The sequence below is a fragment of the Sesamum indicum genome, linkage group LG11 (genome assembly GCF_000512975.1).
Source record: "Sesamum indicum cultivar Zhongzhi No. 13 linkage group LG11, S_indicum_v1.0, whole genome shotgun sequence".
In the NCBI taxonomy this organism is placed as follows: Eukaryota; Viridiplantae; Streptophyta; class Magnoliopsida; order Lamiales; family Pedaliaceae; genus Sesamum; species Sesamum indicum.
Window position 1 is genome coordinate 11,727,821 of NC_026155.1, and position 12,699 is coordinate 11,740,519.

General features: G+C 35.0%; 2 protein-coding genes across 6 annotated transcripts in view; both read left to right on the top strand.

The window, feature by feature from the left end:
* On the top strand, positions 1,300 to 5,408 carry LOC105174088 (uridine nucleosidase 1-like). Of its 2 annotated transcripts, XM_011096073.2 has the most exons (10): positions 1,300 to 1,427; positions 1,516 to 1,710; positions 2,903 to 3,018; positions 3,128 to 3,187; positions 3,806 to 3,988; positions 4,092 to 4,196; positions 4,481 to 4,577; positions 4,653 to 4,760; positions 4,862 to 4,997; positions 5,089 to 5,408. In XM_011096073.2, the coding sequence occupies exons 2-10, from the start codon at positions 1,608 to 1,610 to the stop codon at positions 5,195 to 5,197; spliced, it is 1,017 nt and encodes a 338-aa protein (XP_011094375.1). In that variant the 5' UTR covers positions 1,300 to 1,427; positions 1,516 to 1,607; the 3' UTR covers positions 5,198 to 5,408. The 2 variants fall into 2 exon arrangements, with proteins under 2 accessions (XP_011094375.1, XP_020553427.1); XM_020697768.1 differs by lacking the exon at positions 1,300 to 1,427 and having other exon boundaries at positions 1,434 to 1,710.
* LOC105174089 (NADPH-dependent diflavin oxidoreductase 1) overlaps positions 6,032 to 12,699 on the top strand; it is an 8,737-nt gene continuing 2,069 nt past the window's right edge. Inside the window, exons 1-10 of one of the 4 annotated variants that reach the window (XM_011096074.2) lie at positions 6,032 to 6,202; positions 7,001 to 7,166; positions 7,440 to 7,517; positions 7,613 to 7,717; positions 8,206 to 8,297; positions 9,685 to 9,869; positions 10,701 to 10,795; positions 11,319 to 11,393; positions 11,521 to 11,631; positions 12,107 to 12,232. In XM_011096074.2, the coding sequence (XP_011094376.1) occupies positions 7,011 to 7,166; positions 7,440 to 7,517; positions 7,613 to 7,717; positions 8,206 to 8,297; positions 9,685 to 9,869; positions 10,701 to 10,795; positions 11,319 to 11,393; positions 11,521 to 11,631; positions 12,107 to 12,232 (1,023 nt within the window). In that variant the 5' untranslated portion in view covers positions 6,032 to 6,202; positions 7,001 to 7,010. The other 3 variants (XM_020697927.1, XM_011096075.2, XM_020697928.1) reach the window with 3 other exon arrangements.

Below are 12,699 nucleotides of genomic sequence, written 5' to 3' on the forward strand. Positions count from 1 at the left end.
ATAATAGTCTTTTATTTGTCGTATCGTATGATATGTATAGAGTTTTACACTTAACCACAAATTACAGTTTTACAAGCTTTTTCTTGATATTTTCACCAATCAAATAACGATTTTTCTTACTCCGATCTATTGTTCAAACAAAGTGTGTATAAATGTGGTTTCGTCTATTTATGGTGAGTAGGATAATTTTGAAGTCAACATGGTATATGTATAATTATTTGTAGTTGAGCAATGTGATGAGATCTGCCCACATTAGTTTATTGAAGGGTTCCACTATGCTTTTCAAGGTCACATTTATAAAAGTATTGGGTTCATGCTTAAATAATACTTCCCACTCCATGTGATTGATACCCCAAATCCTCATCTACCCACTAAAGCTTCAAATTCTAAACAATTGGAAACCCTAAAAGGTTGAGCACTTTCTTCAAGATTCTAACATTCCACTTTCCTTCTTTCTGCAGCATCAAAAAGGTTTCAATTTGTCATTTATTTTCTTCAATATATAGTAATTTATACTCAAGTACATGGCTTAAGTAACTCGATTAAAGCTGCAATTTTTCTTTTTAATTAACCATATCTGAACTATTTCAATATAACAAGCTAGATTCTTAATGTATTAATTTCTATGACACATAACTTAATTCGCAAGATTAAGGCTTCACGATCTCATGATTATGGGTTCGAAACGCATCAATGTACATGTGTTGTTATAATGTAATAACAACCGCTTAATCATAGATACTAGTAATTATGAGACACTGTTAGTGTGTGCGTAATTTGTTAAAATTATTTAAATTAAATATTTTATTATTTGATAAAGTTATACAAAATATTAAGTTCATATTACATTTATAAGAGAGTGATCATAAAAAAAAAGATAATGATATAATTTTAGAGAGGAAAAAAATATCTGAAGAACACTAAAAGGTGGTTATGCGGACCACGACACTAATTCAATTCTCTTCAATTACATATATCATAGTTATAGATATGATATTAATAACCAATATATTGATTTTTGATCGAAATTTATAATATAATTGTAATCTATTAAAAATATATATATATATCCACATTGTTTCACTAAAAAAATTATTGAATTGATAATTAAAATTTGTATTCAGTTTTACAAGGGGAATAACATGTAGAATATAATGAAAATAAATTTCGAGGCCATTAATCACATTTTATTTAAAAAAACAAGGGGAATAAAATATAGAATATTCAGAAAATCCACTTAGAGTATGCCATTTGTCATCAAGAGTACGTGAAAAGACTACCGAATTTATTTGACAGTTCTTCATATGGTTGGTGGGAAGCGTTACGATTAATGATCTTATATAGAAATCGTAACTCCTCTTTTTTAAAACTCAATAATAATCAATTAGAGTGGCAGCTCATCGCCAGACTCGGAGTCAGAGCTGACAGTACAATTCTTATCTTTCTTGTTTTCACTAAGAAATACTCCTCCTGTGCATATATACATATATAAGTATATGTTCTGTGTTTATGCAGCTATAGGATAATTCTGGGATTTTATTTCAATTTCTGGGACCATTTGAAGTGTTTGTTCTTTTGGAGGACTCTCTGTCCAAGAAAAAGTGGTGATGTCGATTTCTGAGAGTGGTGGGATTGATGGGATGGTGGTTTCCGACAATTGTTTTTCCAAGAAACGTGAAAAGATAGTTATTGATACCGATCCTGGAATTGGTAAGGAGATGGTCAATTCTTTGGTTTCTTTAATCATGGGTTTTAATCTGGTTTTAGGTAATTTTTTGATTTAATGTTGAATTGGTTCACTGTTCTATACTGCTGCAATTTCAAAATGTAGCATCTTTTCATGACTTCTCAATTGATCTTCTTTTATCTTGAATGAGCAATGAATTTAGAAGGGTAGTAATACCAACCTCTCGAGATTGTGCTGATTTTTTGTTAATTTAACTTCTTTTTATTTCTTTCTTGTTGTGGCTTTTTTTCATTTTTTAGTTTTAGCTTTGCTTGGCTTCAGGCTTTTGTGGGGTTTTCTCAAAGAACTAGTAGAAGCTATTAGGACGTAGACATTGTGATTAAATTGATAAGATTGATTCAGTGAATAAGGGGTTTAGTTGAGTGGATTTTGTGTTTGGGTTGGGGGGGTGGGGGTGGGGGAGGAAGGTTTGGTGGCACTTTGAGCCTTTTTGCAGTTTCTCAGATAAGCACAGATGCGATGGGAGAGCCTCAATGTTTATGTGCAAGACAAAAACGAGAACTTACTGAAATGAAGGATAGAAAACTAAATGGGAACTGGGAGTGCATGATTTCTGTTTAGAGGAAACTTTAAAGTATCAATGAGAGATGTCAATCTATACAATTTTCTTTAGTTGTCATGAACATATGCAGAATTTCCTACTTTTCTAATTGTGGGGCATTTTATTTTGTTTGATCACTTCTCTTGCTAACATGACTTTCCACCTCAAATATATATGATATATTTGCTTGGTGAATCAGATAAGTTCGTTGCTTTTTCTACTTCTACTAACTTTGGAAAAGATGCAAGTAGGATCTCTAGATATTGGCATGTAAGACTTGTATGCATGCGAAAGTGGTATGAAATAATGCTTTTGTTTCAATTCCTACAAAGAGGGTAGCCGTTTTTAATGTATGAGTTAATAAGTGGAATGTTGAAAGTGGCTCCAGTATGAATAGGGAATACTGGGAGAACTTGAAGGGTTCAACTTAGTTTCATAGAAGATCAGACTTAAGCAGGTTACGTAGTGTTCTCCATTTGGGTGCTTAAGACCTGCTACCATATTATTTATCTAAACTTGTTAACAGCAGCAAAACTGGGCTTGTGATCGTACATGCCAGAAATACATTGCAAAGTCAATTCTGAAACAATAGAGTGCCTTCTGTTGGTATGCAGATGATAGCATGGCGATATTAATGGCATTTCAGTCACCGGAATTAGAGATATTAGGATTAACAACAATATTTGGCAATGTCACTACAGAAGATGCCACACGCAATGCATTGCTTCTGGTATGTATTTCTGGTTAGTTAATTCTGTCTGGCTAGTATATATATGTGCTTCAGGTCATGTCTTTGGGATATGTCCGTGATCACTTACTATTTTAATGCAAAAGGATAGTGTGAGATTGCTGGATGTCCTGATGTTCCTGTGGCAGAGGGTAGTTCCGAACCATTAAAGGTAAAAAGAAATAGTTCTACAGTTAACCATCATTTTATTGGTTGCGATGACTGAATTGCATGCCTTTCTTGGTTCGTTTTACTTTTAACAGAAATAGATCTTATTTTTTGTATTTGCTGTTTACTTCTGGGTTTTATGCTTTTCTTTATTGCATCTTGAGTATTATTATCTCCAATTTGAAAAGGACTTTGCTTATATGTGTTCTGAGAGCCAAGTTGAATATGTTTCCTAGATTCTGGACTAAAACACCCGAAGTAGCCTGAGAATCAAAAGGATGAACGGGAGTGTACTTTGATTTATATGTTAGTTCTGGCAAAAACATCTCAGATGGAATAAGATTCCTTTGGCTGACCAAGTAATTTGTTTAAAACTCTTCTAGACGTTGTCTATTTCTCAGCATGCTTTGGGGCAAACCCGTGTGTTGGCCTCCATTAGACAGCTTGCTTTTTTGTCACATCAGTGGACTGGGACAGTGAAGTTACAAGCAATTTAAAGTGACATGCAATTGTATGGAGAGATTCTTGTTTGTATTTTATGTTATCGGTTAAGATGCCATCATATACGGTCAACCTTTGTTGTACTCTCTATAGCTTGACCATACTTTTGCACTTTAAACAGAGAGGACCACCACGTATTGCCGACTTTGTTCATGGTTCAAATGGTCTTGGCAATGTCATTCTCCCTCCTCCCAAATCCAAGAAATCTGGGAAATCCGCATCTGAATTTTTGGTCGATAAAGTTTCTGAATTTCCTGGTGAAGTTTCTATACTTGCATTGGGACCTCTAACAAATCTCGCTCTGGTAAGTTGTTTCCTTGTTTATTAATTCAAGTAGGGCAATATTTAAATTTTCAAGTTGACTTGGTTGTACTTGTTCAAGATGTAACTTTTTCCTCTTGATTTAGGCTATAAAGAGAGACTCATCCTTTGCAAGAAAGGTGAAAAGAGTGGTGATACTTGGTGGATCTTTCTTTGCTTTGGGAAATGTCAATCCTGCTGCTGAAGCAAATGTATGTAGTCTACAACTCTGCGTTTCTGCTTTCCAGAGGAGCTTTATTTTGCAATAGTACCCTAACGCCTCCAAGATTATGAGAATGCAACTTTCTTTCCACTGATCACTCTGTTAATAGTTGTAGTCATCTCACTTCTCTTGCATAATTCTAGTTTATAGTTATCTCATTTCCTATACATTGTTATTGATAGAGGTTTTATTCAACATTGATCCGGGGTGCGATTAGTTCAGAGATTCCTGTTAAAGTAGTCCAATTTTAATTCGAGCTTGTGTAACTGACAGATCTATGGCGACCCCGAAGCTGCAGATATTGTTTTCACTTCTGGGGCAAATATTGATGTTGTCGGCATAAACATCACAACGCAAGTCCAAATGACAGGTTATTCCCTTCAAATTGCATAAATCAAACTGTTTGATGTACGAACAATTTCTCACTTAAATATCTTGTCTTCAGACTCGCACCTCAATGAGCTAAGTCAGTCCAAGGGAAGACACGCGCAGTTGCTATGTGATATGTGCAAATTTTATCGCGACTGGCACGTCAAATCTGATGGCGTCTACGGTACTCTTCTTTGAAACAAGCATTCATTCAAGAATTTCTTCACCCCCACTCATTCTTTCTTATCTCCGTCAACTCATTCTATCAATATTTATATCATTCAGGAATCTTCCTTCACGACCCCGTCAGTTTTGTGGCGCTCATCAGGCCGGATCTTTTTACCTTCAAGAAGGGAGTCGTGAGGGTAGAGACGCAGGGCATCTGCGTTGGGCATACGCTAATGGACCAAGGATTAAAGAAGTACGATATCACAATCGTAAATCATCACTTCTGTTTTTCTTTTTTGCATTTTACTCCACTTCTTATCGTGCTAGAAATGATTCCGATGCAGATGGAATTCAAGCAACCCATGGACAGGCTTTTCCCCAATTTCAGTAGCATGGACAGTTAATGTGGAAGAAGTGCTGAACTATATCAATGGAATTCTAAAGACGCCCTGATTTCTCAACATGTAAACTGTGTATTTATCATTGGACACACTCTGGATTAGTTCCCTATTGCTGACTGGAACATGCATCAGTTTATGTTGCATGTGTAGACTCATTCTCAAGTAACTCTATCAAATAAGCTAAATTCCGCAAAATTGTATTTTTGATTCGGGGGTTTGTACTTTTTGTCCCGTACTTTACAGAGTTAACATTTTTTATTCAACCCACAGGATTAGAAAATATTATCGATGTGGTCCCATGCACTAATCATATGGGACCAAATCTCTTAAGTTTTGCGGCCACAAGTGCAACACACGATGTCTTGTGAGATCAAAAGTGCAATTTGGACAAATAAATTGTTGGAGCATACCATATTTGGTTCCCTGATTATATTCTTGTCTCTCATCTTTGGTTTTGATATATACTTTAATTTAATGTAATTAATTAACAATTTGAGATTTTAATGAATCGACATTTCCATAAACCTGGAGAAAAAGTCGCTCAAATTTGCAAGGAAAATGGGGAAAAGACAGTTGGAACTATATAGCAAATGGCAACTAGCGCTTTGCAGTTTGCACCTCATAATAAGTTTAATGCCTGGAAAAAGAAAAATAGTGTTTCCGCCTCAATAAAAATAGGTCATTACTTCAATAAATTTTCTAAATTATTATTTTATACTATTTATGGAATACGTTAAATTAAATAAATTTAAATTAATAAATATGTGTTAACTCTAAGATGTCTTATAGATATATTTATTTTTTATTATTAATTTAATTAATACTTTTTTACTAATGCACATTTAAAATTAAAATAATTTAATAATTTTGGAAAAGTACCCATTGCTAAAGCAGAAACGTGTAATGTCAAAAGTCACACGGCGTGTCTCTCCCCGAAAAAGCGTTTGTTTTCGCCAATATGGCGGCCGACATTGAGCAGGGAGGCAGTTTTTCCGGAGGGATTTAGCAAAGCGCTGTATTAAGACAGCAGCTGGAGGGAGAAAGCAAGTCGCATCAGGTATAAACGCCTTGTGTCTTTGGGTGTTTGAAATTATTATGAAATGGAATGTGAAGCCGCAGTCGTATTTGTTTGAAGGAAATGTGTTTGATGAAATTCCTTCTTCATTAGCTCTATTAATAGTGGATTTGAAGGATGATAGACTTTATCGTTCTCGTGTTCTGGACGTTTTATTTGTGGGAGTGTAAAGACAAGACGTGACAATTACTATGTGTTCTGGCTTAGGATGTTCATGACTTTAGCTCTCTTTTGGATGTCATGTGTAGAATGGCCATCCACGGTAGAGTTGTGATTTATGTCTCTATCTCTCTCTCAATTTTGTTGTGAAGAGGAAACAGACAGTTCTTGTGCTACTCTGTTAGTCTAGGTATTTCATTTTTATGGACTATTGTATTTGTATCCCGTTGTTGTTATAAGTTTATTGCAAATTGTAAGGCGCTTTCACTGTTGATGATTTATAATAGTGAAATATAGAAACTAATGCTATATGATGGGTTTTGTGCATGCTTGTGCGTTAGTTTCATAGGACTCAGCACTAAGGATATGCTCTTTAAACATGCCCCCATTAAGGGAATGAATGATTGGGTTGTATTTCTCATAAGTTTCTGACAAAAGTTTTAGTTTTCTTCAGGATACATGTTTAGCAATAATGATGTAGTTCTGGTTTCCTATTAATACACATCAATCTAGAATCTAACAAAGTTTGTTCATCTCTCTACTTTCTTCATTTTTGCTTGTATTATATTCATACATTGTGCGCAGGTTCTCCTTAGCTAATGCCTAGTGATACTATTGCAGTGAAAACTTGATGGGCTCAATGGAGGAGAAGTTTGATGAGCAGCTACTGATATTGTATGCTTCACAAACAGGAAATGCAATGGATGCTGCTGAGCGGCTTGGGCGTGAAGCTGAGCGCCGTGGCTGCCCCTCTGTCTCTGTCCTCTCCATTGATGAATTTCAACCTGTATGTTCCCATTTATTATCAGCACAGCTTGAGAACTTCTATAAATTTTAACTTCTAGGTTTTTATTTTGTTTTGCCTGATTATGCTAATATTTATTTAATATTAATTTGGAAATTGATCAAAATATACTAATTGGGAATGTTGTGTAGTTTTAAGAGTCGTAACATTTGCCTATTCTTTCTTCATCAAGCTAGAGAGGAGTTTGCTGTCACCCACTTCTGGACTTATTTTCTCTTAAAGTTTCTAATTTGATTGTGTTATTTGTTAATTCAGATTGACTTGCCAAATAAGGAGGCTGTGATATTTATAGTGTCAACCACGGGCCAAGGTGACAACCCGGACTCCATGAAGGTTTTCTGTAATTTTAAATAATAGAATAAAATGTTTCATTGTGGTATTGGACTTCCTAGTTTTTTTACTGTCTATATTGTTTTAATTTTTTGCAGGGGTTTTGGAGGTTCTTATTGCAAAAGAATTTGACAAGAGAGTGGCTTAAAGGAGTTCATTATGCTGTGTTTGGATTGGGTGATTCGAGCTACCAAAAGTATAATGTAATGCGTGTATTTTGGAAATAATATTTTTATAATTTATTAGTTTGGGAATTCTGCCACTTTGGCCTGTTTGTGTTATTACATTTTGGATTTGTTGAAGATTTCATTGAATAATGATGACATATTGCTATCCCATAGATACATAATACATATCAAGTCTACTATTTTATTCCCATCTTGCTAGTACAAAAGTTTTCTTCCTGTCTCTTTATTTATGTTCTGTATTTTCATTAGACAAAAATATCATAAAATTTAGTATGGGGTTTCATACTCAGACGATAGCTATAATAGGTCTAGCCCTTCATTTGACGCATCAAATAAATACGTCATGAAAATTCTAATGATTATGCAGCTTCAAAAATCTGTCCCATAGTTTTATTGTAAAATTTTCTCAATGCTCACTTTTTAGATCAAATATTTCGGATTTGCTGAATAATCTTTCTCTTGAAACCATCTCACAGTAGCATAAAAGGGTTTTCTGATTGTAGTTTGTAGCAAAGAAGCTTGACAAGCGCCTATCAGATCTTGGTGCAACGGCAATTATTGAAAGGGGCCTGGGGGATGATCAGCACCCTTCAGGGTAAATTTTTTCACTGTTGGTCCATTATACATAGTGTCTCATGATTTTGGATAGTTGCGTAAGATTTTTCTAGTGTGATATTTGGATATTATATTCTATGGGTTGCAATTGTGTCAGAGACTTGTTGAAAAATTAAACTACCTAAGTCTGTTTGGGATTCTAGTAAATCCTATTTCACTTCTTATATATTCAACAATCTGTATATGTGTGTCTGTGTGTTGGAACTCAATAATAAATTGAACTACCTGAAGACTGTTGCATATTCTTATATAGGACTGGACTGCATCTGCTTGTTGTTGGTCTATATTTTTCACTTTGAAGTCGGTAGGTTTTATAGTTGGAATACTGTACTTGTGTTTTCTTTCTTGTCCATCATTTCAATCGGTTTAAGTAAGGAGAATAGTATCCAGATGTGATTTAATGGCTGTCCAAGGAACATCTTTGCATTATAAAGAGAAGAAGAGGAAAGTTCAAAAGGACATAAGAAAAATGGGGAAGGAGTTCTGCATTAAGTAATCACTATTTTATGAAAATAATAGTATTAAAGTATGCTATTTTAGCATGGAAGTTTGTAGATCTAAATGGAGATCGAGATCATTGACACCTAATTAATTTACCGTTTGCAATGGAAGATTCCGATAACTCTGCTGTGTGCAGTCTTGAAAAATGGACATGGAAAGTGATATAAAGTAGTTGTTCTGCTAGGCTCTTGGTAGCAACCAGAGACAGAACACCAAGGTTTGTAGAATGATCTTTGGAATTATGATTTAGGTGCTAGATTGTGCATTTTGTACAAACAACCTATAGTGTGGTAACTACTGTTTAATAAATGAGGAGATTGTGATGGACTTATAGGAAGCAATCAAATATTGTACCTGAAAGAGATGCATCCTTACAATACATTTTTAAATTCTTTCACATAATTTATGCGTTGTGCTGAGATGAAAGCTAAAACAAATGAAGGTTTACACCACTACTATTATTGGAAAGTCACAACTCAGAAATTTAATAAATTGATAGGGCTCTGGCTTTTCATTCTTTTCATTTTTTCTTTCCTTGTGTAGGTTTGACATAATCATTTGTGTACTTGATGTTTCAGGCTTCTGGTGGTCAACAATAACTTACAGAAACTTTCTCATGATATATTTTTTATTGCTGTTCCTTTATCTTATTTGCTACAGAGTTTCATGCTTCACTTGCCACAATCTTTCTTTGGATGTAGCCTTTTGAACTATGTGTTTCTCAACTGTTGTTTGCTTTCTCTTTTTCTTTTCTTTTTCTTTTCCTTTTCCTTTTCCTTTTCCTTTTCCTTTTTGGGCACAAAATTAATTTTGGTGTGAGCCTCCAGAAATCAAGGCTGATTGCTCGTTTATAAATTCATTGATAGGCATGAAGGGGCTCTAGATCCCTGGATGTCTGCCTTGTGGAATATGTTGTATCAAAAGAATCACAAACTACTTCCAAATGGCCCAGATTTCGTGACTCCAGATGCGACTTTTTTAGATCAACCAAAAATACAAATTATATATCACGATGTTGAAGAAGGAATTCCACCACTTTCAAGTGCCAAAGGTTGATTGCTTCTTGACCTCTTTGCTGTTCTTTGAATATCTGGTTTTCAGATACAAATGAAAGCATGCACATGGTTTCTTTCAATGAATTTTAAGATCAAAAGAAAGTTGATAGTTGTAAAATGATGGGTGACAATGCTGTCACAAACCTCTTATTTGTAGCCCCTAGCTCAAATAACGAAATAAGCATCTAAGAATGAGAAAGTAGCTATGCCTTTCCTTTGCCTTATATAACAATGTCGATTGTGGTGGTTGACTTTGCGCACATGCTACTGTATGTTCTTTGTGGTTGATGGTGCTACGATGACAAATATCCTTCAAAATGTTGTTTTATTTGGAAGTGAAATTTTTACTCTCTGCTCAACTTGCACAATTATGTGCAAATAGGAATAGAATGTTAGTGTATTAGGGTGTGAGGATGCGACACTGTTTCCTACGTGGAATTGCTTGGATCAGAACCACACCCCGTATACATATTATACAAAAAGAGCTGAAACATTCAATTAAAAAGTCAGGAAACCTCATAAACCGAGAAAGGATAAAAGTCGCTTAATGATGGAAATTGTAAGCTAGCCTAATAGGATTTGGTAACATGGAAACCAAATTCCTGTAGAAGAGAAGCAAATAAACTGAATAATATCAACTCTAGATGTATAATCCTGCTTTACAACCTAATTAATCAAGGCTTTCTACAATCACAATTTTCTTCATTCTACATGCATAGAATAAACTTAAGTGTGATGATACGGTAAGCTCGGTCTATATCTTGGTTAGTTCTTTGCAGCTTTATTATTGATCTCCAATAGTAATTACCAATTTTGGGTGTTACCAGAACTGAAGTATCTTGAGACGCAAGTTGAGAGGGCTCGCTCAATGACTCCTGGAAAGTTTTCTGGCAACGACAGGCCAGACTGCTTCCTGAAAATGGTCAGTGGTACTTTTCTGTGTCTCAAGCAATAAACAAGTTCTGACAAATTCAGTGGTATATAATTTTTGAACATCTGAAATTTGATGGTAAATAACTGAATTGTGTTAAATCTTTAACAAAACTCCAGAAGTTGCTAATCCTTTAAAGAAACACTAAAGCGTAAATTGACATTTTGTGGCAAAGTGCTTTCTTGAGGGAACTTAGGGAGGCCACTGTGCAGGGGGCTTCTGCTAGATTCTATTCAATCACAACTTTGTTGATGGTGATAGTGGGAATATATATAGTCCAATAAACAATAGTCAAGACACTACCGGAGACAGAAGGAAATTCATTTAATTTCAAAAAGATCATACTATGATCAAAGGTTCAATCATGGTGTGTACTTATGTGATAACTCCAATTTATGCTGTCAGCCAATTGCTTGCTTGCTTAGATCTTTCAAATGCTCAATATCCCTAATTGCCTAGAACCATAGTGTCTTTTGGTTTCCATAGTTGTGATCATTTAGATTTGTTGATATAGACCAAGAATCGTCTACTAAGCAGACCAGACAGTGGGAAAGATGTACGCCACTTTGAGTTCGATGCTGTTTCATCTGTAAGTTAGCCTAAACATTCTGAAACCTGGTTAATTGTTGACATTTCCATATACAGTTACATTCAATCTATATAAACCTCTGAAACTTTCTTTCTTTTAAATTTATTTATCATTGTTTCTTTTGCAGTCAATAGATTATGAAGTGGGTGGTGTTCTTGAGGTGCTTCCTGGCCAAAGTCCTGCTGCACTTGATGCTTTTATCAGGCGCTGTAGTTTGAACCCTGAATCATACATCACTGTGGGTGGTTCTCTAATTTAAGTGTTTTTCGTAGATTTACATGTTCTCATTATAACATGCCATAACTGTTCTCCCTTGTGTTATTATTGTATTTTCTATGCTCACTGTTACTTACCACAACTTTTCCCCTTTTGAGCCTTTAGTGGGCTCCTTTTGCTTCATTACATCCCATTCGAGTTGTGAGTTTGTTTATACATAGTGTATAGACGCATGGAGTTAATTAGATAATCACATGCTTGATGCCCTTGATGAACAATACTACCTCTGATGATGTTGAGAGGGCATTATAGGTTCACATCCAAAGACTTCCTTTTCAGGGCTTAGGTTCTCACCACCATCATGAAAGAGCTTGTGGATGTTGTTTCATTGATGCATGGCAAGATTTGCTGCTTGTTTCTAAATAGTTGAAGCATATTTTCTGAATTTGCTTGTGAGTTGTTTGTTTACATTTGTTTCTCCAAATACTTGTTTGCAGGTTCAGCCTAGAGATGCAGAGAATCATGATTTTCTGAATCCGCCATTATCCCCTGTGAAATTAAAATCCTTTATTGAGTTAACAATGGATGTTGCATCAGCTTCCCCTCGGCGCTATTTCTTTGAGGTACTATAAACACCCCTGCTAATTTTTGTTTCTTTGTTTATTGAATTCTCATGCCCTGCAGTAATTTGTTCTGATCATTAGGGTTTTGCTTTTTCTAGAGGCATGGATATATTACCATTTACCAATGTGGAGAATTTCTGACTTGCGAATGACCAAAAAGCGGACCCATGTTAAGAAAAGGACCAATATCAGACTGTGATTTGACTAGCCATAGTTCACTTGATAGGCAGTACTTCACCTGCATGCAGTTACTTAATTTTGGTGTATATGTGAACTTTAAACTAAGTTTCTAATTCTGTGAGAAATAATTTTGACTTTCTTCTTCTAAGTTGCAGAGGTGTATTTTATTTGCTAAAATAATTTCTGATTTATCAGATGGGGTTGGTTGAGAAATCTGTTCAATTTGAGTTGTCTGTGACAGGTATTGTACTGTTGAGCAAATATATTTACTCCAAGAAAAGAAAAGA

What these genes read in the sequence shown, in the direction of transcription:
- LOC105174088 (XM_011096073.2), top strand. Translation starts at nt 1,608, where the DNA reads ATGTCGATTTCTGAGAGTGGTGGGATTGATGGGATGGTGGTTTCCGAC. An exon ending in CTCTAACAAATCTCGCTCTG is followed by an intron (nt 3,989 to 4,091) that starts GTAAGTTGTTTC and finishes CTCTTGATTTAG; the next exon opens with GCTATAAAGAGAGACTCATC. An exon ending in CAAATCTGATGGCGTCTACG is followed by an intron (nt 4,761 to 4,861) that starts GTACTCTTCTTT and finishes TATATCATTCAG; the next exon opens with GAATCTTCCTTCACGACCCC.